The sequence below is a fragment of the Dermacentor variabilis genome, chromosome 2 (genome assembly GCF_050947875.1).
Source record: "Dermacentor variabilis isolate Ectoservices chromosome 2, ASM5094787v1, whole genome shotgun sequence".
Lineage (NCBI taxonomy): Eukaryota > Metazoa > Arthropoda > Arachnida > Ixodida > Ixodidae > Dermacentor > Dermacentor variabilis.
In genome coordinates this window covers 138,315,168-138,339,647 of record NC_134569.1, presented here as the reverse complement: position 1 = coordinate 138,339,647, position 24,480 = coordinate 138,315,168, and the positions used below count along the sequence as shown (strand labels likewise).

General features: G+C 44.9%; 2 protein-coding genes across 3 annotated transcripts in view; both read left to right on the top strand.

Moving 5' to 3' along the window:
• Positions 1–1,654: 1,654 nt before the first annotated feature.
• On the top strand, positions 1,655–7,352 carry LOC142572770 (sulfotransferase 1C2-like). Its single transcript, XM_075682113.1, has 3 exons — positions 1,655–1,763; positions 2,621–2,712; positions 5,283–7,352. The coding sequence occupies exons 2-3, from the start codon at positions 2,698–2,700 to the stop codon at positions 6,237–6,239; spliced, it is 972 nt and encodes a 323-aa protein (XP_075538228.1). The 5' UTR covers positions 1,655–1,763; positions 2,621–2,697; the 3' UTR covers positions 6,240–7,352.
• A 4,434-nt stretch (positions 7,353–11,786) lies between these two features.
• Positions 11,787–24,480, top strand: part of viaf (viral IAP-associated factor) — a 37,632-nt gene continuing 24,938 nt past the window's right edge. The window contains exons 1-4 of one of the 2 annotated variants that reach the window (XM_075682111.1): positions 11,787–11,946; positions 12,496–12,634; positions 13,476–13,563; positions 16,254–16,397. In XM_075682111.1, the coding sequence (XP_075538226.1) occupies positions 11,941–11,946; positions 12,496–12,634; positions 13,476–13,563; positions 16,254–16,397 (377 nt within the window). In that variant the 5' untranslated portion in view covers positions 11,787–11,940. Of the gene's footprint in view, positions 11,947–12,001; positions 12,090–12,495; positions 12,635–13,475; positions 13,564–16,253; positions 16,398–24,480 lie in introns of those variants that run through there. The other variant, XM_075682110.1, reaches the window with a different exon arrangement.

The window sequence follows — 24,480 nt, the reverse complement described above, 5'->3', positions numbered from 1 at the left end:
CTCTGAACGATGTTGAAAAGTGCTCATTATTTCTATACATTTTTGTCTACCATTTAGTTTTTTTTTTTGTCTTCTTTCTTTAGCTACGATTTGCTATAGTGAGCACTTCAAATAACCAAGCTTCTCGTACTGTCACAGCTAAGAAACAAACAAACAGACAAACAATCCGCCATGGTGGCTAAGTGGCTGGCGTTGCGCTTCTAAGCAGGAGGTCGGAAGTTCGATCCCCGTCTATATATGGCGGTCGCGTTATGATGGGGGCAGAATTGTACATTGCACATTTTACATTGGTCGCACGTTATCGGAGCTCCAGGTCGTGAAAGTTAATCCGGAGTCCCCCCCACCTTATAATGTTAACGTTGTCTCGGCACGTTAAACCCCAGGAATTAATTGAAATGTTGGACAAACAAACCACAACAATAAGAAAAATCATCAAAGAAACTTAAGAAATTAGCCGACTTATTGGGCACTCTGTCGCCAAATATTGAAAATGCTGGCGCTCATATATATATATATATATATATATATATATATATATATATATATATATATATATATATATATATATATATATAGGAATCATCACGTCGGTCAGGGCCGCTCGATGAAAACGCCCCACGTGCGTTTGCATCGAGCGGCCGAGCGCAAATTGACTTGCAGGAGATGACTGCACGCTCCGGCGTCAAAATCGAGCGGCTGTTTCTACGCTTTTGCGACATACTGCACGCACGCTAACGCGGCGCACGAGCGACTCCATAAGCACACAAGCGACTTGAAACTGGCCTGCTAGCACTTCTTCGTTTTTCTTCATCGTGTTTTCCGTACAAACCATTGCTCGTGTAGCTGCAGCTGCCTCTTTGAATGGAGAAGGCATATTAAATGACGCCGTGGCACACAGCCGCTTCCTGCCGACTCTATAGTCACGGCCACCCGCCCCTTTCCACCCCAGTGACGGCCGAAATGCCGCCGGATGAACCCACCAGAAGCTGGTAAATATATCGACGTATGTATCGTTTTGAAGAATGCTTTGTTGAATATGCTCAAAGCTTTATCAAGCACAAGAACGAACTCATGCGCTGCTATAGTCTAAATGACAGCTCGCTATGCACCTGGAAGTCACACGTCATGAGTGCTGTATAACTTATATAAAGCATGAGTTCCCGCGGGCTCCTTCGTGCCGCGTCGTTCGATCTGCTGCTACCTAAAATCCAAAGCATCGGCCAGTTTATCCTGAAGTTCGAATTACGTTAGCTAAATACGGTCGCGTTCTAATACAACACTACCATCGGCCCGAACGCGGTCAGTGTATTCGAGAAAACGCGGTAATCGCGGCGTCCTTGACGCCGAACGCGGAGGAAGTTATTTTTCGTCCCCCCCGCCACGCAGAATCGCACGCGAGCCGTCGTCGCTCAGGCCGCGAACGCGCAGGAAGTGACGCTAAGTTTGTGACGCAGTTATAGCGGTTGCCGCGGGAAAGAGAATGCAACGAACGTGGCCTCCGAGATTACACGGGGAACCGGTGGTGCAATCTACTACGCTCTCCCCCATTGTGAGTGCTGCTCTCTTTCGGGCGCCTCTTCCTCTTCGCAATCACACACACACATACACTCTCTCTCATCTCACGGAGCGCTTGGTGGCTTGTGGGCGTGACGTTCACTCGGGCTCTCTCCAGCAGCTCTTGTGGCGCTGTGGTACCAGCCCTTTGCCGGCCAACAAAACCCGGACGCGCGCTGACGCGGCAGCTCGGCTAATCTTCCCGCCAGGTTCGTATCGCCTCATTCTCCGGCATCGGTACCACAGCAAGTTTCTTTTCTTTTTTCTTTCCTTTTTTTTTTCACTCAGTGTAAAAAGCATGTGTTTCTTCCTGCGACAGCGTTGGGTTTATCCTCATCTTCTCTTTTGGTCAGTTCCGAGCGAGATGTGCACCAATTAGTACCTTAAAAAAGGGTTCTGCCAGATATACTTTTCCCCGTTCGCCGTCCCTTGGGGTGCCACTATGAAATATCACGCAATGAAGCGACCAACGGAGAAAAAAGAATCAGCGACGATTTAGCGGTAAATGCGAGAGAAATGCGTCAGCACTTAAAGGGTAACTCCGGCGATTTTTCTGTTTTAGCTGGCCTTAGTAAATTTTCGTCACGTTTTCTTCTGACCTCTCATTATCTGTGACAAACTATTGAACCTTTTAGAGGAGCAGTTTGCTCTAGAGAAACGAGATACCTGCACGACTGGCCGCTCGAGGAATTTTGCGTGTGTTCACGGGCTTCCTTCACGCTCGGAAAAGGACTTTTATACAGCACGTAATGAGCAACAGAAAGCTGTATCGGGAGCTTTTCATGTTGCTCTGGAATTTACCATTGTCACTTTTCACCTAACTATAATACTTGAGAAGTTGGTTAATTAATGAAGACTAATTGTATAATTGGACGTAATCCAAAACAATCTGAGTATCTCCAAGCGACGGCAAACAGCGTTACCTTGGTTTTGTACAGCTACGTGGCATTTGCATATTTTTAAATCTTGGTACATGGCGGCTGGGACACCCTGTATGTACTGTCGATGTCTGTACCAGCTCGTTGTTCAAATGTTTGCCTTCTTGTACGCTTATCATCTGTCACAGGAAGAAGGAACAGCCCTTGACATCGGCTTGCCGTGGCGTCTCCACCAAACTTACGCGAGGAGAAAAGCGGCAAGGAAATGGCTACTACGCAGGTTCAAAAGCGTCTTTGTATTTTGTTCCATGTTATTCTTTCGTGTGCGTAAAAAGCGATATAAATGAAGCTGACATCCGTAACTTCAAGTTACACCGTATGTTTCACGTAACGTGAACCAAGTTAAAAGCAAAGTGGTGCACGTTAAACTATATTGAGACGAACGGCATACAATTCGCAGTCCTCGTGTGAGCTACCATCTTTTTTTTTTTTTTTTTGAGTTGCCAATAGGTAACCAATTAGTTCAGTTTATTTAACTTCAGATCATTAAACTGCTTTAAAAGCGCTATGAAAAAACATTTGCTTTCCCTTTCTGTTTGACATTGTGCTAATTGGTTTCTTATGTGTTTTATGTATAATTGTTTTAAGTCGGTTTCATATTGTGCTTGTATATATATAAATCTTTTTGCCATATTCATATTACTCTGTTGGACCTAAAGCACTCAGCGACGCCCCTTTCCCATGTATCGCGAGATCGCTGCATATCCAGGAAGAAAGAAAAATTGTCAGTCACTTGAGTATCCTTGCGTGATTTGAATACGAAAGCATCATGACTTCTCTAATTCATTTGTTACGTCCATGATACATGACATCATACATTGCCACGTGTCCTTCCCAACTCTACCTCAATCCACCTTGATCAACCTTGCTCTAATTTTACCAAACTTATTAATCACTGAACTAAAGGAGGCAGCTTCTTTATGTCTGGGAACTATGACATGGTAACGGGTGGTGCTTAGGTAAAGCTGAAAATAGGTGGGTAATTGAGGCTTCCACAATAAATTGCGTATGCAAGCCCTCTATAGTGTTATGAGCGTGTTTAATGAGCGGGGAAGAATTGAGCCCACTGTCCTGGCAGAACTATAAAAGCCGCCAAGACCAAATTTAGCGAAAATTGGTGCTACGCTGTATGGAAACTCGCTGTGCGAAGTTAAATGTGGTTAGATCAAGCACAGCCTTTGTAAAAAAAAGTCTTATTCAGGTTCATCTTGGGTACTAGGCGCGAACACACACAGAAACAAGGAAGGAGACGGGACAGAGCGCCTTATTCAAGGGTTACAGCGCGCGGTATGGCCGCTATCAGCTATGATTTCCAGCGTCCACATAGCTATAGTTTACAACAGATTTATATTTTGTGGAAAGGGGACAAAGACAATGCGCGACAAAATTTGTACGATCCTTGTCCAGTTAGAAGCGCTGCAAATAATTACTGAGGAGTGGTTTTTATTTCCCTATTCTCCGGCGTCCTAACACGTTCCTACTTAGTTTCAACGATATCCTCGGTGACCTAAGCAAGACATATTGTTTGTACTTGGCGAAAATAAAGGGCGTGTTATGGGCAATAGGTAGATAAACTTCAAAGACAGGGTACTAATTATGGCATTTGCAGTAAATTACGCATGCAGGTGATCCGGAGCTTTATGAATGTGTTTTACGAAGGAAGCATAATTTATTCCGCTGCCCTTGGCGAACTGTGAACTCAACCAATTTCAAATCTAGCCGAAATTGAAGGGAGGGAGGGAGGACATCATGGTAACTGTTATGGCGAAGTAACATGTGTGCTGGAGAATTACTTGGTTTAGTTTTTTAAAAGTTCCCAACAATGAATGCTCCAAAGCATTACATGAGGGCAAGGTTTCAAACGGCACAGTCATATACGGGCAACTTTTTAAAGTGTGCGATATAATAACAGGAAAGTGAAACTTTTATTGCAACTGTTCGAAGGAAACAGCTTCGCTGGAAATTGGGTTGTGATTCTCCACGGTCGCCCACATATGCTGTCTTGCGTGTAAGCTCGACATTAATATTACCTAAACTATCGATATGCTGTACACATCATGCACAATTCTTTGTTTAATCACTAAAATTGTTTGTAGCAAATGTGCATTTCTTATGTGCGCTGTGCTGCTGCTACTAGGCGGAATCAAGGACCTCTGTCAGGCTCGCATTGCCTTTTGTCCTTGCATCATCATGAGATTTTATATAGTTGAAGTAAATAAATGCAAATTCAAATTATTTTTCGGGCCTCCATGGTTCACCATGTGTGATCGACAAATAGGCCTGTGTGTGACAGCCTTTTGGAAGCATACAGATGAGTCGATGAGAAATGGCACGTACACAGAGGGAGACGGCCGCCCATTTGGCTTAGCGCGAGCTTTCAATAAGAAGGCCGTCTTATACCGGCGGTGTCCGTTACCGGCACACTGTAGGAACCGCTTCCAAGACCTGTAGAGAAGAGATCTACAGTCATAATTATTGGAAGCAGTCCTCGATTAATTCTATATTCAAGTATTAAATTATTCTGCCATGGAGTGCAGCGCTCTTTTCAACGTGGTATACGGGAGAGAATTGTGCAAAGCACTGTCTACTTTCACGAGGGCCTATGGGTGTCAAAGCTGTGCAGTGCGCGCCGCCTGGTCTCGGAGGCCATGCTCAAAGCAGACAGCTCGGCTATTCATCAACACCCATCAACACTCGTCTCCGGAAAACTGAGCCAACGCACTTCCGCTTAGCGGGGTCGACCTGCCGCAATTGGCCTCTGATGTCGGTCAATTTTATTTCTCGTTGCAGGTATTCGAACCCGGCTCTCGAAACCTTTACCGAGATGTGGAGGGAGTGTACCTCAACGTGGGGTACCCGGAGGAAAACGTGCGCTCCGCGCTGTCCTACACACCGCTAGACGGCGACCTCTTCGTTGCGAGTTACCCTAAATGCGGCACCACTTGGATGCAGCACATCGTGTACAGCATACTGCGCGACGGCGCGGCCCCAGCGAACATCATGGAATTCTTGAGCAGCAGTCCGTTCTTGGACTTCATGGGAGCCGACGTTGCGCGCGTTATGCCTCGGCCCGGGGCCATCAAGACCCACTTGCCGTTCAACAAGGTCCCTTACTCGGCTCAGGCCAAGTACATTTACATAACCCGTAACCCTTACGACTGCTGCGTGTCGGCCTATTACCACGTGAAGAGCTTCCACGCGATGCTTTTCGACGGCACTTTCCACGAGTACTTTGACATGTTCGTTGAAGGAAAAGTCGACTACGGTGACTACTTCGCCCACCTTCTGTCCTGGTACGAACACCGCGGCGACGCCAACGTGCTGTTCCTGACGTACGAGGAGCTCAAGAAGGACTCTCGTGGCTGCGTGCTGAAGATCGCCGACTTCGTCGACAAGCAACAGTACGGCGACAGGCTGAGACAGCACCCGGAAGTTTTGGACAAGGTTCTCGACACGATTAGCCTCGAGTCCATGAGAAAACTCTATTCCCAATTGGGAGAATGGGCCAAACAAATGATCAGCACGCCGTTAGAAGCACTGCCCGAATCGATGAGGTCGGCAGTCGAAACTATGAAACAAATGTTCTCGAAGCCGATCAAGGGAGATTTCGTGAGGAAAGGCATTGTGGGAGACTGGAAGAACCACTTTTCGTCGGAGCAGGTCACAAGAATGAAAGAGCTGATCGCTGCGAAGACCGCCGGTAGTGACGTCATGGACCTCTGGAAGGACACGGACCTACCCCGATGAAGAAGGAACATTCACTTATGGCAGCTTTCTTCTTCTTTTCTTTTGTAATCTGCTGGGCAGCTATTTCACAAAATGACAGGTACTGGTTGCTGGTCTTTGCCATACGGTGATCGAATAAAGTGCGTAAATTTATCAAAATTACGTAAGTTCACTCCTAAACAAAATGGCAGCAGAGTTTGCTGAGGGTGGTTCTTTTTTGCCACAAACGAGCACTTTTTTCGCAAAGATATCGTGTTTGTAATGTTTATGTACCGCTTTTTAGTGTAAGAAGACTGCGGCAAATTGTCAGACGGCTGGCCACTATGCTCTTCGCTGATTTACGTTTTCATCGCCAAGATTTGTTTACTTCGAGTGCGACGTTCGTGCATTAACTTTCTTGTAACCCCCAAAAAATCGTTATTCTCTACATGTACTTCCTTACGCTATTACCGATAACAATTTTGTTGGTGCTCAAGCTTTCTGGCGATTTGAACAATGCGTTGTTTCAAAACAGTCCCGTACACAGAAATGAAACTTGGTAAAAAAATAATAAAGCAAGCATTGGTAAAAGCATGCTGCAGAAACTTGATGCTTTGGGGCACTCTTAAATAGGTCACGCAGAAACTCCTCTGGAAGTTGTCTAAGTATGCGCAAGCACTGTGTTACCTGCTCATCTCCACGCAGCCCGGTTTCATTATCAATGTTACGAACATTGGTCCAACCAGTACAAACGACAGCGCTGCCACGACGCAAACTGCTGCGGACGGCGGCGCAAGGTCAATCGATGACGCAAGCAAACTAATCTCATTGCCGGAAGCGCTGCGTGTACTCTTTCCGAGTATGGAGACTGGGCTTCGCTGGAAATTTATGTTCGGAGCCTACAACCTGGCATGTGCTGTCTGTGCGCGTGCGTGTGTATGTGCGTGTGCGCGTTCGCGAGCGTCTGCGTGCGTGTGTATGCGTGTTTTAGCATGCATACGTGTTTGTGTGTGTGGGGGGGGGGGGCTGCGTATGTGTTAGCATGTGCGTCCATGTGCATGTGTGTATGTGTGGACCAATGGAGCTAAAGACCATTAGTCTGGTCCGTAGTTCATCAACCCTCTAATACTGGCGAAATAAAGATTTGTGCAAGAATGTTTTATTGCTTTATTTCTTCATTTCATTGTTCAAATGCACATACCAAATGAAATATTAAAGGGTCTCTCTGAATACTTGAATACTTTCTTTAGCGCGAAACAACAAACACAAGAAAGACGACCCCCTCAGGACAAGGCGCTACTCTCAACTGACATCATTTTATTGCTTCACTCCTTTATAGACAGCTGAAGCTAGAGGAACATGCGCAGTGAGCACCATGCATGTGGTGGAGCCACCAACATCTGATTACAAGAGCGCACTCATGCGACAGAATCCAAAAAACCATATTCTGCACTGTATAAGGTTAAGGAAGGCACACTAATACACTGTGACCCCAATGACTGAATGAAGAATGTTTCCGATAACTCTCGGGCGGTGGTGTCACGGGTCTTTTTCAAAATCCTGGTATCACGGAACTGTCGTCTTTGTCCTGTCCTTGTCCTGTCCTCTTTCTTGTGTCTGTTGTTTTGCGTTAAAAGAAGTATTCATGGATTCGCACCAACTAGCCCGCCAACGCATTGTGCTGAACTAGGTTTCTCTGAAATCGAAATGATATACAGCGGGTCAAAAATGCTGTTGACCAGCTGGTTAAAGATAATTATGGTCCAAAACATTTGTTTGGTACTTGCTTTGACAAGGTCTCTGTATTTTTTTGAGACACACCTCTGTGGAGAAAAAGAAATAATGCGAACTTTTTTAAACAATGGAAACAATTTTGGCATTGGCGAGAATATGACCGCGTGCGCTAAGAAGAGACAGACAAGGTCTTCGAGTTTTGTCACCAACACAACTGCTGCTGCTCACGGTCGACATTTTTATGAATACCACTGTTGAGCAGGTACACCAATAAAGGTAAATCGAAAGGCACAGACTAATATTTGGTTTTCCCTAGCCTTTGCAGATGCTTTTGTAAAGTCAAATATTGTTGAGCTGCCAGTGTTACATCTCAACACCACAAAGGTGTTAACTGGACGTTTGCCACAAGGCAAACACTCGCCCATCAAATCAAATCAGTTTATTACTATTACTACATCGTATGTTATTACAGCATATAAGATATACAGACGAGGGACCCAAGGTACGAGACTGCAACGGGACCCTCGTTGAAGATTACAGCTAAACAATGCAAGGATTAGCAGCAGTGCCAACAACAGAATAAATATATCAAGAAAAAACAGTAAGCAAGACGGAATAGAAAACATAAAAACGCATGAAAACAAAAAATGGCATTGAGAAATAAATATTGTGTGTAAGAACACAAATCTATTCCAACTCAACAAGCAAGAACGTCAAAAATTTAACAAAGAGTCTTTTAATGAATTCTTGAATGAGAATAAAGAAACTTTGTATTTTAGAGACGTAGGTAAATGATTCCATGATGTGATCGCACAAAAGGATGACGATGATTTACCGTAATTATTTGAAACCTCAGGTAGCAAAAAATTATTGCTAACAGCAAATCTGGTACAGTTGGTATTTACTAAACGCTCAGAAACAATAAATTTGATAGAATGTAGATTTCTTATTTGTTTATGCAACAACAAAATTATATTAAACCGAAACAAGTTATTAATATTAAGGATGCTGTTGCAACGAAGAAGAGCAGAGGCGCTGCCGTCGCGAGGACAGTGAACAATAATCCGAATAGCTCGATTTTGTAAGTGCTGAAGGGATGAAAGATCATACTGATAAGTATTTAACCATGATACGATGCCATAACTGATATGAGTATGAATGAACGCGAAGTAAAGACAAAGAAGGGTCTGATGAGAAAAATATGAACGTGCTTTAAGCAATGCACGAAGGTGGAATGTTGCCATCTTTCCAATGTGAGCAATATAGTTAACGAACTTAAAGTTAGTGTCGAGGTGAACTCCAAGGAAAGATACACTATCACTGATACAAATCAAATGCGAGTCAATTGTGATGCCTGGTAATACAGGGTAACTTACGTTGAGGTGATTTAAGAAGCAGAAATTTAGATTTATTTGGATTAATAAATAAATAATTTTCGGGGCACCCCTTGGACACTCTACAAATAACGGTATTTAATGTGGTAGTGACAGTGTTAGTACACGTATCAGCAAAGGAAATAGTCGTATCGTCGGCATATAAAACGCGGTGAGCCATTTTTATACTGCCAGGAAGGTCATGGATGTAAAGCAAAAGAAGTAATGGACCAAGTAATGAGCCTTGAGGCACCCCTTGGTTAATTGCTTTAGTAGCGGAGAACGAGCCTGAAATGTATACTGTGTGCTTTCTGTTTAGCGGGTAACTTTTTCGTCCATCAGTGACTATCCAGACGTCCACGCAGCGTGGACACCGACCCTTGACGGGTCCAAAGAAGGCCACAACCCCACCATTATTTGGCACCCTGAGCTAAGGATGAAAGGGGAGGGGGGAGGGGGGGCATCCAATGCTACCAGACAACGACGGCGACCTGGGATTCGCAGTTGATTAGACGTTTTCCACGAGGCAAACCACCACCCATCCATCAGTGCCTATGTGCTTCAAGGGTTAATTGCGGACAGACATATCCTCGACCCGAATACAGCTAGCTATGGCGCATAATCACTACTCAAGCTGGCTTTTATTGTCTCTAGCTGGTATGTTTAGAACATGAAAAAATATTTCTTTTTTATTTAAGGATCACGGTTACACGCCAAAAGCTGCACCTCCATGTACGGAGAAGAAGAAACCACGTTGCTCATGTTTTCTGTGGCAGAAACTGCGTTTCATTGCCTAAACGAGGAGGTGAAGACGGAACTACGCGTAGTACACTGCCATGTTCCTACTGCATCCTGGATTTTCAAGCAGCCTCAAAGAATTCGAAACACACTTTAAGGTTGCTTTCCGCCGTCTGTGACTACACGGAGGACTAGATCAATTTAGAGACAAGTTTGTCGAAAGTGGATTTCAAGAATATGAGCAAACCACTTTCCTATGGTTCCACATGCATCGTACTTCCTATACAGCATGAATATTTTGAGTAATCCATTCCGAGTGAACTTAAAAAAAGAAGATAGAATGCAATGTGCAATATATTGTACAAGGAGTCTTGGTAGGCTATAAACTCACGGAATCGACCAGATTTTGACCTGTATAAACGTTGCAAGTCAACCGAACAAAGTTTAAATGTACGCTGAAGACCAACGCTAATTTGATTTGTTCTGGTGAAACCCCTCTTTACTTTTCATTTTATTCGAGACTCAATTCGCATTTGTCTGTCGGATAAAGGTCGGTTATTAGCAGAGCGAGAAAATGAAGGACAGTTCCCACTTTTTAATTTCGCGCCAAATATATTCGTGTGTTTGGCCCGATTTAGTTCAGAAAAAAGAAAATTTGCAAAATGCACTGATTGAGCCTTTTGTGCCTTTGGAATGCAATATAATCCATATTTATTGATAAATTACTGGTACCGAGTAGACGTTGTCCAAATCTCAGGACATCACGAACGAGGAGTTTCTGCATCTTCTCGATTGACTGACACAGAACCACGGTGCACTGAACTAAATAGGCTTCTGACCACTGACGGTGATATACAGCGGCTAGAATTTAAAAGTGAAAAGGCATCGACACGTGAACTATTTTATATATTTGTCTTTCACGACATGCACAAAACAAAGCTTCGTGTCGCATTAATAGAGTGAAGGATCAGTGGCGGAATTTATATGAGGTAAGAACCTCGTATAACGTCCGTGTCGTTTTTATGTCGCGCAATATCATTTAAGCAATGGATTACCAACTTGCCCTGAATGATGCTCTCATTAAGGAACCTCGTGTGTGAATTTTATGAGGTTGAACGCTTGGAGGGCTTTTGAGGTTGCATAGGTGAGCATTTCCTTCTGTACGACTGTGTCGATGCTACTAGTAGACTTTCTTTTGGTATAATGTTTTACATTTTGAAAACTATGCCTTTAGGAATAGTTTAACCGAGCAATAAGAAGTCTTGACATATAATGTTTTGCAGCCTAAACCTGAACAATCTTTTTGAGTAAGAATTACATTTAAAATTTTAAAGAAGGTATACGTAAAAAGCCGGAACTGGGAAGTAGTAGTAGTGATCTTTAAGATGAAAGGAAGAGAAAAGTGCAGTGCCGTAACTGTCTCTCAAGGGAGGGCACCTCAACAGCACTGCACGGGGTAAGGGGAGTGGGGAGGAAACAGTGCAGGTGCGGTGGCTAGAGCAGGGTTTGCGCTGTTTGCGCGTCGTGAGCTGCCGCGAGCGTCTGCTTCTCTGAGCTTCTCATCGCTCGCAGCAGCAGCGCCACTGTTTTTTCTAAAAAGTTGTCATAATTATTTCTTAACTTACTATAATGAAGAGTAAACAAATAATTAATATTTTGTCAAAATTAAGTTGACAAACAAGAGGTTTTTTATTCGAGCTACGTCAACGATGACACATGCTAGTGATGTCGATGAGGTGTGACTGGACCGGACTAGTTACGGTTCCGCGTGCTGATCCGCGGCTCACAGGTTCACAGTGAAGTTTCAGGGCAGCAGTGATCCTCGACGATAACTCCTTGCCTGTTGCTTGTGAAAGAGAAGGGAACTACTTCAGCTACACCTGCGTCGAGTTTTTACCATGGCGGTATGACTGCAAAAAGTTTCTCAAACAGCGCTTGCTACTGCCCTGTCGGCTACTCGATGCATGTCCAAATTGGGAGTTGTCTTGGGAGCGTCATGTGCGTGGCCGCTGCTGACACAGCTTTGCGGACGCATGTGATCGGAGAGGTCACTGATTTCTGTGCTTATTACCGTTTTGGAATCACTTGCGAAGCAGTCTCATTATAAGTCAACCAGCGTTTTTCGTGGCTTAATCATTCTTGGGCTCCTTGCAACGTATCACCAAGCTGAAACCAGAAAAGCGATGATCTCACGATCGCCTCACTATCTTGTTTCCTCTTGTTGTATGTCGTGGAAGCTATCTCCTCTATAGTCATGATTTGACACTAAGTAAACAGTCCGGCTCCTCAAAAAAAGTTTGGTCCGCGTAGGAAAAGAAGGAGAGAAACTATCTGGATCTAGATGCTTCACCTGTGTTGTATACAAATACCGTCCGCGTGTTTCTCACTTATATGAGGACAATGATTTGATACACCTCGTAGTTAAACAGTCTTCTGTTTCACTTCTTTTACAGAACCCTAATGAAGACACGCAGTGGAACGACGTTCTTAGGCAAAAGGGGATCCTACCGCCCAAGGAAGAGGCGGAGAAGGCTTTCACTGAGGATGAAATAGTGAACATCGTCGAGTCAACAGTTCGAGAAAAACTCAATGGTGAAAGTCTCGTTGTACATGGGAGTGAATGCTAACAGCAGTAGTGGCACACAGTTGTTAAGCAGCTTGGTAGTTCTTGAAGTGCCTTGAAGTGGCGCCTTCCTTAGCTCTCAGAACTACATTGACAGGGTTGGGTGGTACGGCATGACTGTATGGTGTATGCTTGCGCTGCTAAGGGAACGCTATGATGAGAAGGCACACACAGATATCATAGCTACACACAGAGACACTGTCACGTAAAGACGAGAAAGGTGCAAGGTCTGTGTTCATTTTATGCTTCATGTGTCACCTTAGCAGTGCAACAATACACCAAATAATCTTCAAATAATAACTTCCACGCCTGTCCTGTGTGTTTCCTTCTTTGTCCTTTGTTGTTTGCGCGGTTACATGATGTATTCCAATATCGACCACCATGCTAGCCTGCCTATCCCTGCTAAAAATCTTAATCAGCTTGTTTCTCACGGCGTTTTTCGTTGTTCTCTTATATTTTGATAGTTACCGGCTACCTAAACACTCCAAAGTTATTTTTTCAGAAGGAAGGAATGCTGAAGTAAGAGTGGGATTGTTGTAAATGATTACTCCTGTTCAACACTTCACAAGCTGCTAAAGAAAAAGTGAATGCCAGCATATCCGTTACATTTGACTGAGCAGTTACAGGTAATCAGAGTGCACATTTGGCAAAAGGGAGTTTCATGCTGCATTTGCAGCTTATCCAAATTAATTCAACATTTTTGAAGTATTATTCGTGGTATAATTTCTTATCCACTTGAAACTTTTCTCTTTTAGAGGTTCTCACAATAATCTCACACTGCTGGTTTCTCATTGACTTTGCTGTATGCAGGTGCCGAAAAGGCAATGGAAGACATGACCCTGGAAGAACTTGAAGAACTTGAGGATGAAGAAGATGAAAGAGTGCTTCTGGAATACAGGTATCATGTCCTGACCTAACCTTTGGAGCATTTAGTGTTCTTGTAACGTGCTGTAGAGACTGCAGATAATTGCATCTGTGGGCATTATTAAATATGCTTAAGACTGAGCTGTTCATTTTTAGGCGTTTGAATGCCCAGGAAGCCATCTGTATAATGCGTGTTTCTGAACACGTGTATAGAAAAAGGAGACAGCTTAAGAGCATGCTAGTGTTTTGCTGCTCTGTATGGTAGCACCCGTTTCTCATTCATTCTGCCTTTTCATTTGTGGTCACCCTTGGCACCATTACATCTATGTGGGCTTTCAAAATGCTTACTCCTTTGAGTAGAGGGCCATCATATGCATGAATGGCCTGATCTTTAAGGCTGCCCATTGTAGAAAAATAGAGCTGAAAGTGCAAACAATGCTAGCAAAATTAGAACTGGCTGCTTAATTTGTCTTAAACATTTCATGTTATTAAGTCATTAACTGAAGAGTGCCTCTACAGATGCACGACTTTCTTACTGCATTGAAAAGTGCGATTCAAAAGAAACATGTTTCTATTCAAGCAGAATACGTGTTACCATGTGTAAAAAAAAGTTGTGAGTGGTGGTGAAATGTTTGTTTTCCAGATGGCGCCACTTTGCTTTTGTAGCCATCAAAGTTGAAGGTACATGGTGGGGGGCGTGTCTATAGACCCACAACTTTCTGTGTTTGCGAACTTGACTTTGGTGTGTATTGTGCCAGTCTTCAAAACACAGATTCTGCAAAGAGGCAGAAAGCTTTGGCAGACAGCAAAATTTTGGTGTTGCTGGAGCCGATTGACGACTGACAACGAATACGTGATGGAGCTTGACACTGACTCTCACAGCGAAAGTAGCGACATAGTAGACAAGAACAACTTGGAGGAGCCAGTCACGTGAATTCCAAAGAATGGCATGGCACTGAAGCCACAAGAACTTGGTTTGTTCTTCAAGAAAGTTCTGGGATGAACTGTGATATTTATCGCCTTGTGTGCTGCGCTGTACTTCAAATCCCTCACACAAGCTTCTTAAGTGAAAAGGAGAAAGATGCATTGTTAAATAACTATAATTATCGGTTGCGTATCAATAATTGTAAAAAAGCATTTTTCTTGCTTGAAACAAAAGTTTGAGAAAGAAAACACGCCTCGAAGGGTGGTTGTTCTTGAGTAAATAAATCCTCATTAAAGACGTTAATTTGCTCCCTCACCTTCAGTCACCAAATGTCCATCTATAGTTTGTTTTGCTAGAAAATTTATTTTATGAAATATGAAATGAAATTTATTTTTCTTTAGAATAATGCTGTATTCAGAGCTCATAAGCCGTGCTTAGAAATGTGTAAACTGAAATCATAAGCCTGGACCTTACAGCAAGACTGTGGTTTCATGGGAAGCATCTTAACATTGGTGCCAGCAGCTGCTAACAGGCTTTACATATTGTGCTTGTTGGAACAGCATGTATTAACAGCAGTATTATGTTACAGCATGTTAGCTGCTGTAACATAATGTACATGCACAATATTTGCAATGTTATACATTTCTGCTGTAAGTTAAAAGGCCTCTCACCAGGCCACATAGCAAATTTCGGTTATATGCTGGAAGTTGTTACACACCCTGTAGGAAGTGTTCTGCCGTAAGAATTCTTCAAATTGATTCATTAACAACCGAGATAGAAATATTTCAGTGCCGTGAACCCATGATTTCAGAAGGCGAGCGCCACCTCCAAGAGAGGCGCTCTCTCCACTTGCACCGTCTAGCCTCCTCAAGTGAAATTCCTTCCCTGCGTTCTCCCATACCGGACCTCGAGGATCGCGTGATGCATACGTCGTGGGCCCCCCCTTCATTCTTTTTCCCTTGCTTTTTTCTGCGCAGCACACTTCCGCTGACGGTGTTGCGCGCGAGCTGTTGTGTTTGTCTCATTTCGCGCAGTGCTCAATTGTGCGCGCTGTCCACGCAAACTTCTGACTAGAGGTATAAGTCAGTGCTACATGAATACTGAGGTAGATACAAGCAGATCACAGAGCATGATTGCGCATGACTGCATGACGTGGGAACAAGCAGATGAAACGGAAGTACATCTCTCTTGCTGTGGTGCGAAGTAAAACAAAAACATGCAGATGTTCGGTTTGTGTTTTATTATATCTCTAAACTTTGTTTCGTCTATTGAAGCAATGTATTGCACAAATAACAGATGATGCCTTGAATAATTGTCCAAATCACATGCCACTGAGTGACGTCACAGCACTGCCATGTACGTAGACGTGCTTGTGCGATATGCATCAACTTTCCAGCTGGGAGTGTGGCGCCTGCGAGGAGAAGGGCAAACAGCGTTCGGTTTGAAATTTCAGCTCTTTCTGTGCCACATAGCGATGTAATGCTTAGAAGACAGGATCATTAGTGTGTATTGTATGCACGGCGCTTGTCAACTCAAGATGTCGAGACCTGGTGAGGGGCCCTTTAAAGCCAGATCGTCCCTGTGTTGATGTAACTTGATGTAACATTTTCAGTTGCATAGTGCTAGCAGCAGTGGTAGAACGCTAAATGTGCTCCTGTGATAGCATTGAGTGGTCAAAACATCCTGGTTCACTGCTTTTGCCGTTACAGTTTGCAAGGAAGCATGCACTTTATTTTTTCACTTCGTTTCACTGATTTGACGACTTCGTCATCAGAAATGTATGTTTCACTCTCTTCCAGACAGAAGCGTCTTGCGGAGATACAGGCTACAATGCAAAAGTCTCGATATGGTGATGTGCGGGACATCTCTGCAGACGACTATGTGGAACAGGTGAACAAGGCTGGTGAAGGAGTTTGGGTCGTTCTCCATCTCTACAAACCTGGGTGAGTGCTTTGCACGCACATTATAAGAATACGAAGGTCCCAAGCACTTCACCGGACGTGAAGTGCTTGGGACCTTCAAAAATCCTTTGTTATACAAGTTACTTTGTTGTAGTGACCATGCACCATACCACTCTCAACAGAGCGGGCTAGCGCATTGAGCAAAAAAAAATATTTATTTATTATGAATTCTAGAGACACTTATTTAAAGAAATTGCAAATTTTCTTCTGTATATTCTATACCATGGAGTGTAACGACAGCCAACCTGGTGGTGTTGAGCTTAACGGAACGCTTCACAGCAAGGCCCAGAGTGACACATCGTACAGCTGCAGAATGTTGAATGCTGCCATTGACTCCATTCATCTGCAAGCACTTTACTGCTGCCTTGATCAGCATTTGCTTTCTTCCCGTCCTCGATGGCATCAACAGTATCATTGGTCATCAGTTCTGAGCAGATCAATATGGCAGTGTACTTTTCTGTGCAGTCTTTGTTGTGTCAACTGGTGCTTCCTATTCACACTGCAAAGCAGTGGCAGCTATGAAAAGTAGTGGCAATGCCATTACGTGCGTTCATCATGAAGCTCACACAGTATGCTGTTGAGGATGGGAACTGTCAGGATTGGGGGCTCAATCCCATCACTCGTAACCCGTTGTCAAGATTGGAGTCCGGCATGAATTCGAAGGTAGCTGGCCCATGCCGTCGTCCAACTTATCCACGCTGAGGACGTTGATGAAGGGAAGGACTGATTCTCATCAAGAACGAGGAATATGGGTTTATTTACAGTATTTACATGCAGTTCATCAGTCTAGCATGACTGCGACAGAAAGTACGTCAGTCAAACACGACTGCTTGAGAGAGTGTGTCGAGCATCCGCAAAACAGCGGTTTATAAACACTCGGTCCCCCCCTTGATTCCAAGGGGACGGAAACGTTCGTCCAGTCATTGTAAACATGCCGCCTCTCCCCGGGACGGCTTACACACACGCACACACACACACAGGTTCACGGTCCGGAACCGACGTAGCACAGAAGAACTCGGGCCTGACCCCCGCAGCGTGGCCGGGAGTCCCTTTGTCTTGCATCTCGGACGGCGCGTGGGAAAGAGCATCAGTAGACGTTCCCACTGTCACACTCCCCCACTCACGGCCGACCCGATTGGCGGTGTCGTGTTGCGGCACAAAGCCTGCTTCGTCGAACTCATTCAGTCACAACGGTGACGAGGCTAGAGCGTAACGCCAAGGAAAGTTGCCGCCCCTGTCGCAAGTGGCTGGCAAAACTTGCACTTCAGCTGGCCGTTCTTAACAGCACCTCCATGGCCCGGAAAATCTCGACTGTCGAGCGCTGACAACCGCTGGGCAGGAATAGAACGGCTGGTGGCCAGGGGGTGATGCCTTGGCTCGGAGCGACCACTTGTGTAATGAAGTCACCGCCCCAAACGTCCAACAAGGACAGGCAACTGCAAAACGAACCCCACAACACGGCTCTGCGCCGAGATGACGTACCTTGGCTCTCTCTCTCTCTCTCACTAGGCTTCAAAGAAAACATAAGTGCAAAAACAAAAAATGCTGCATTTCGCTATGCCAATTTTTTGAAGCAATTTCGTGCTGACAAATTCAGCAATCATGGAGGGAATCCTGCTAAATGAGAGGGAATCTTATTGGCTTAATAAAATTAGCACAAGTAACCCTAAAATTCAGGCAGGACCCTCAAACGCAGAATTCAAATTATCCTGCTCAAACCATCCCCATTGCTACGCAACTTTCCCTTCTTATATCTAATGGAGAAGTTGTACTCTTGGAGAGTGAGACTCCATCGGAGCAAGCGGCCATTTTTGTGTGACATTTGATTGAGCCACGTCAGAGGACAGTGGTCGGTCTCAAAGATGAACTTCGCTCCATAGAAGTAACACGGCAACTTCTGGGTGGCCCAAACTAAACAAGCGCATTCCTTCTCTGAAGCGCTGTAGGCTTCCTGTCTTACATTTAGTTTACGACTGGCATCGAGGATAGGATGCTCCTCGTTATCATCGCCGACCTAACTGAGTACCATGCCCATACCTCTGTCGCTTGCGTCGCATTGAACTATGAATTCCTTTGTGTAGTCTGGCGCGCGAAGCACAGGATGAGAAACCAATAGCATTTTCAAACTTTGGAAAGCATTCTCTTTGTCCTTATCCCAGTGTACGCAACTCAGTGCTCCCTTTCGGAGGGCGTCCGCTAATGGACTTGCCATTTGCGAGTAATTCGGAATGTACCATTGATAGTACCCCACATGTCCCAAAAATGAACGAAGGTCTGTTTTCGTGCGCGGCTGAGAAAATTCACCAATCGTAGCTATTTTCAGCTCGGCCGGCCGTCTCGTGCCTTGGCCGACAACATGGCCCAGATAAGTAACCTGTGAACAACCAAATCTACACTTTTCCGCTTTCATCATTAAGCCAGCTTCCCTCAACCATGAGAACACCTGTTTGAGGTGCGATACGTGTTGTTCCCAGCTGTCCGAAAAAATTGCTACATCATCAAGATATGGCAAGGCGAACTCCTGCAAATCCTTTAGGACAATATCCGTTAACTTAGAGAAGCTAAACGGGGAATTCTTCAGCCCGAAGCTGAGTGCGAGAGGTCGAAAAGTGCCTACAGGTGAGATGAATGCGGCATAGCGGCTGGCACTTTCTGAAAGGGGAACTTGCCAGTACCCCCGCACGAGATCTATAGTTGAAATGTATTTAGCAGCGCTAACTCTTTCATTTCGTTCCACAATGTTGGGTATCGGGTACAGCTGATCCCTAGTGATGGCATTTGACTTCCTGTAGTCAACACACGGACGAGGGTTCTTGTTAGGGGTTTCTACCAGTATTAGCGGTGACGTGTAGTCACTTTCAGCGGGCTCAATAACTCCAAACTCTAGCATGCGCTGTATCTCTGCCTCCATAATTTCTCTTTGTCTTGGAGACACCCTGTAAGGCTTTGATCTTACGGGTTCGGTTGATGTCAGCTCTATTTCATGCATTATTAGTTCGGTTCTACCTGGCCGATCGCTGAATCTGTCGAGATATTCCCCTAACACCCCTGTTAGCTCATCTAGCTGCTCGGGTCTTAGAGCGTGCGAGCTTACTGAATGTTTTACTACTTCTTCTAGGCCGATTTCAGAGTTGGAGGTCGCCCTATACTCCTTAAACTTGGTAATAGTGCCATCCTGCTCTTTGATGGTACAGTTAACGACTGCGCTCCGCTCTATATATGGCTTCATCAAATTGCAGTGATATATCCTCACCTCCTTCCTTCGACCGGGCATTTTCAGAGCATAGTTGGTATCTGAAAGTTTGTGCAACACTTTAATGGGCCCGTCCCAGTGAACTTCAAGCTTGTTCGTTCTTGAAGCTTTGAGGATCATTACCTGGTCTCCGGCGTTAAACATACGAAGCCTCGCATTCTTGTCGTAATAGAATTTGGCGTTCTTTTGCGGCTCTCCCATGTTCTTTTCGACTAGTTCTTGGGTTGCGCTTAGCCGTTCCAGCAAATCTAGCACGTATTCAACCACTGTTAGACTCTCCCCTCTTTCTGCCCACATCTCTCTTAACATTTTCAGTGGAGAACGGAATGTCCTCCCAAACACTAGTTCTGCTGGCGAGAACCCTGTAGCCTCATGTGGAACCGTTCGCAAAGCAAACAATGTTGCCGGCAGACAGTTCTCCCAGTCCTCCTTGTGCTCGTAACAGAGCGCACACAAAACTCGCTTAAGCACTGAATGCCACCTCTCTATACTGTTTGACTGAGGGTGATAGACAGAACTGTGTATTAACTTTTTTTTCCACTTTTGCAAGAATGTGGAAGTCAGTGCGCTGGTGAATACTGACCCTTGATCCGCCTGAATTTCGGCTGGAAACCCAACTCGTGCAAACACTGTAAAAAGTGCGTCGACTACTTCGGTGGAGCTGAGCTCTTTCAGAGGGATTGCTTCTGGAAACTTTGTAGCCGGACACAGCATGGTAAACAAGTACCTGTAACCTGATTTTATTTTTGGTAGAAGCTCTACCGCGTCTATCACAAGTCATCTGAAATGTTCTGTTATTAAGGGCACTACCTTTAGTGGAGCTTTCCATGTCTCTCCTGGTTTACCCGAGCGCTGGCAGGCGTCACATGATCTTACAAAGTTTTCTACGTCTTTGAAACAGTCAGGCCAGTAGTATTCCATAAGCAATCTTTCCTTTGATTTGTTTATGCCTAGGTGGCCGGACCACCCATTTCCATAACAGAGACTCAAAAGGTCCTCCCTGTACTTAGTAGGCACGACTAACTGATCTAAAATCCTACCCTTTCAATCTCTGTAGTGCCGATACAACAATCCTCCTCTCTCATGTATCGTCATGTTGCGCCTAGCAATGCCTTCTTTGGCTGTGTGATGTAATTTAGCTAAGCTATCATCATTCTTTTGCTCGGCTGCCAATGACTCTTTATCCACACGTAAGAGCTGATCAAAGTTCTTTGAGGCCGGTGATAATAACCACCCTGTCTCGCTTGCGATGGCGTCAGCTTGCTCTTCCTGCAGGCTTGAACTTTGACACTTTAGTGCTACGCTCTCATTGAGCTGGTCAGCTGGCAGGCTCTCCTCAACTGTTCTTTTGTCCCTCGGGCCTAGCTCGGATTCGGGTATTGAAGTTATCTCCTTTTCTGCTTCCGCTGGAGCAGCTTGTGCATTTTCAGCCGAAACCGACGTAATTTTACGAGCTCGGCCTCAGGTCAATGCCTGTACTATGCCCTCTCCCAGTTTAAGCCCTTTGTCACGCAGTAACTGATTCGAACGATTCGAAAAGATGTAAGGGTACTGCAGTGACAAAAATTTGGAAACTGCCGCCTCGGTCACTAGCTCCCCGAATGGTCGACTGATTTTGACTTTGGCCATGGGCAGACACACGCTGTGTTCTACAACCTGTTTGATCCATGCTACTTCTCTGGTGAAGTCAGCTACCGTCACATAAGACAGATGGACAATGTCCATCGTGGCGGCACTGTCTCACAGCACCCGGCATGGTTTCTCATGAACTTGCAGGTCGTGAAGATATGGACTTAAAGGTTGCATATTCTCATCCTTTTCATCCACGTAGGAGAAAACTACGCTAGGCTTCCCGCAGTTTACAGCTATATGTCCCAGTTTGTGGCATTTGTAACAGCGGATTATAATTATAACAGCGGTCTAAAAGATTCGAATTTTCTTTTCTGCTCTTTTTGTACAGTTTTGCCGTTAGCTTTCTCCTCGCTCTTTTCTGCGGGCTTTTTGCTCCACGTCTACAGGCTCCGATCGTCTAGTCTGTGAACCCTTTTTGAACGGAAATGGTTTCCGCGGTCCATTTCGACCGTCCAAGTTTCCGTCCTCGGCGTTCAACTTTCTACGTGTTGCGTACTCTTCGGCTAATTCAGCAGCCCTTTCCACAGTGTTTACATTCCCTCTGTCTTGCACGCACAGTTTCACAGCTTGGGGGTGCTTTTGTAAAACTGCTCTAGTCACATGCATTCAATGATCATTTCTCCGCTGTCGTACGCTTCCGCGCTTTTCAGCCACTCGACTAGGTTGGCCTTTAAGCCGTATGCAAACTCCGGATACCCCTCGCTATCTTTCTTACCTGTGCTCCTAAACCTTTTCCAAAAAGCTTCGGCTGAAAGGCGGTATTTCTTCTGGAGACTAGCGTTAACTTTTGCATAATCATATGCATTCTGTGCACTAAGTCTGGCCATTACTTCCGCCACCTCACACGGCAACATAGACAGCAACTGCTGTGGCCATGTACTCGGACCGAAGTTCATCTTCGCGCAGGTCCTTTCAAAATTGCTTAGGAACAAGCCTATGTCGGTCCCGACCTCAAATGGCTTTAACAGCCTGTCCATGCGGTATGATTCTGCCTCATTTGATCGTCCCAGAGCGCCTTCACTTCCTTGAGACAACTCCAAACGTTGCTTTCAAGTTCAAGTTGCATTTTTCTTAACTCACGTTCCTCTCTCTCTCTGTCCCATTCTTCTCTTTTTTTCAGAAGTTCCAACCCCATTTCGATTTCTTCCTCACTGGCCTGTTCGGAAACTAGCTTCAGTAATTCCGATTTTAGAATTTCCTTGCGAACATCTAGGCCCAGTTCCTCACCAACAATTAACAACTCGTCTCTCAGCAGTGTCCTTAACTCCATGATTGCTGCTTTACTGCCTTGATCCTGCTCGCTAAATCTAGCTAGGAAAACACAACCTAGCTAACACTCAACAATCTAGCTTCCCTACTGTTCTAAACAGAACAACCACAAAATGAAGCCTGGAGAGTCAAAGCAAGAACCAAGCACTCACCGCAGACACAGCACCACGTCGCAAAGTCCATCCCACCGCTGCCACCAGTTGTCAGGATTGGGGGCTCAATCCCATTGCTCGTAACCTGTTGTGAAGATTGGAGTCCGGCATGAATTCGAAGGTAGCTGGCCCATGCCGTCGTCCAACTTATCTACGCTGAGGACGTTGATGAAGGGAAGAACTGCTTCTCATCGAGAACGAGGAGTATGGGTTTATTTACAGTATTTACATGCAGTTCGTCAGTCTAGCATGACTGCGAGAGAAAGTATGTCAGTCAAACATGACTGCTTGAGAGAGTGTGTCGAGCATCTGCACAACAGTGGTTTATAAACACTCGGTCCCCCCCTTAATTCCAAGTGGACGGAAACGTTCGTCCAGTCATTGTAAACATGCCGCTTCTCCCCGGGACGGCTTACACACACACACAGGTTCACGGTCCGGAACCGACGTCACACAGACTTCGTAGAACTCGGGGCTGACCCCCGCAGTGCGGCCGGGTGCCCCTTTGTCTTGCGTCTCGGACGGCGCGTGGGAAAGAGCATCAGTAGACGTTTCCGTGGGCACACTCCCCCGCACACGGCCGACCCGGTTGGCGGTGTCGTGTTGCTGCACAAAGCCTGCTTCGTCGAACTCATTCAGTCACAACGGCGATGAGGCTAGAGCGTAACGCCAAGGAAAGTTGCCACCCCTGTCGCAAGTGGCTGGCAAAACTTGCACTTCAGCTGGCCGTTGGAGACATCTAAATTTCTTCTTTGTGCAGGCAAATTCGTTGTATTGGTCTCCGCTCTAGAAGCGTTTGCAATACATATGAAAATAGGAGTTCAGCCGGGACATACAAATCCTTTGTTATGCAGGTCATTTTGTCATCGAGGCATTCCCTGTAGATGCATTCGATGGTATTAAGTGTTAGCGGTATGCTACCCACGTACAGTTATCCTTGTCTGAGTTTCTGAGCTATGTCTTTTTCTTCATTTGTTGGTGGCAGCTTATTTTGAATAAGCTTTTACGCTGTTCTCAAAAAAGGTTGCTTACCTTCAGGCTGCACCTAATGTGGCAGTGAGAGTGTATTAGATTCAGTAATGTCTTATTTGTCCTGTAATGTGTTTAAGTGTGTATGCCATATGTTGCAAATGTGTGCCTTGAAAAATGCTATGTTTTACACATGGTGCTCCAGAAAATAGCCATGAAATACAGTTTGGGTCACTCATAACATTAAAGACACCATTCAACACTTTCCTAACACAATAAATGAACTTTTGCAGGGGCTAGACAATGCTGTCATGAAAACTTTAAAGCCGAATTTTGTTCTTTTAGGTGCAGCATGGTGCATACAGTTTTGCTCAAAGGACTTGCCTACCTTTTTTTGCAACTTACTAAAATGCCTGCCACCTTCCATGCTTATTATGACAGTGCATGAAACACTGTTACTGTTGGCTGCATTTTTAAATGGTGGTACTAATTATGCCTCCACTAGGAGCTAAAACACTGAGAAGTGTTATCATTGCTTAATTATACTTTTAAAGATAGTATTTACACTATCTACTTACACTAGTTGCATCAAAAAGGACAATTAATGGCCTTAATTTGTGACTTATAATCATGAGTCAGTTGACTGCTTAAAGGGGGCCTGAACCACTTTTTATTGAAGTGGAGAGAGGCATTAGAAATTAAAATAAACTATTTCATAAATACTTTGCCGCAAAGAGTACTTCAGTGCATTTAGCAGAAGCGGCATTATTGGCAGTCAAACACGTGCTTT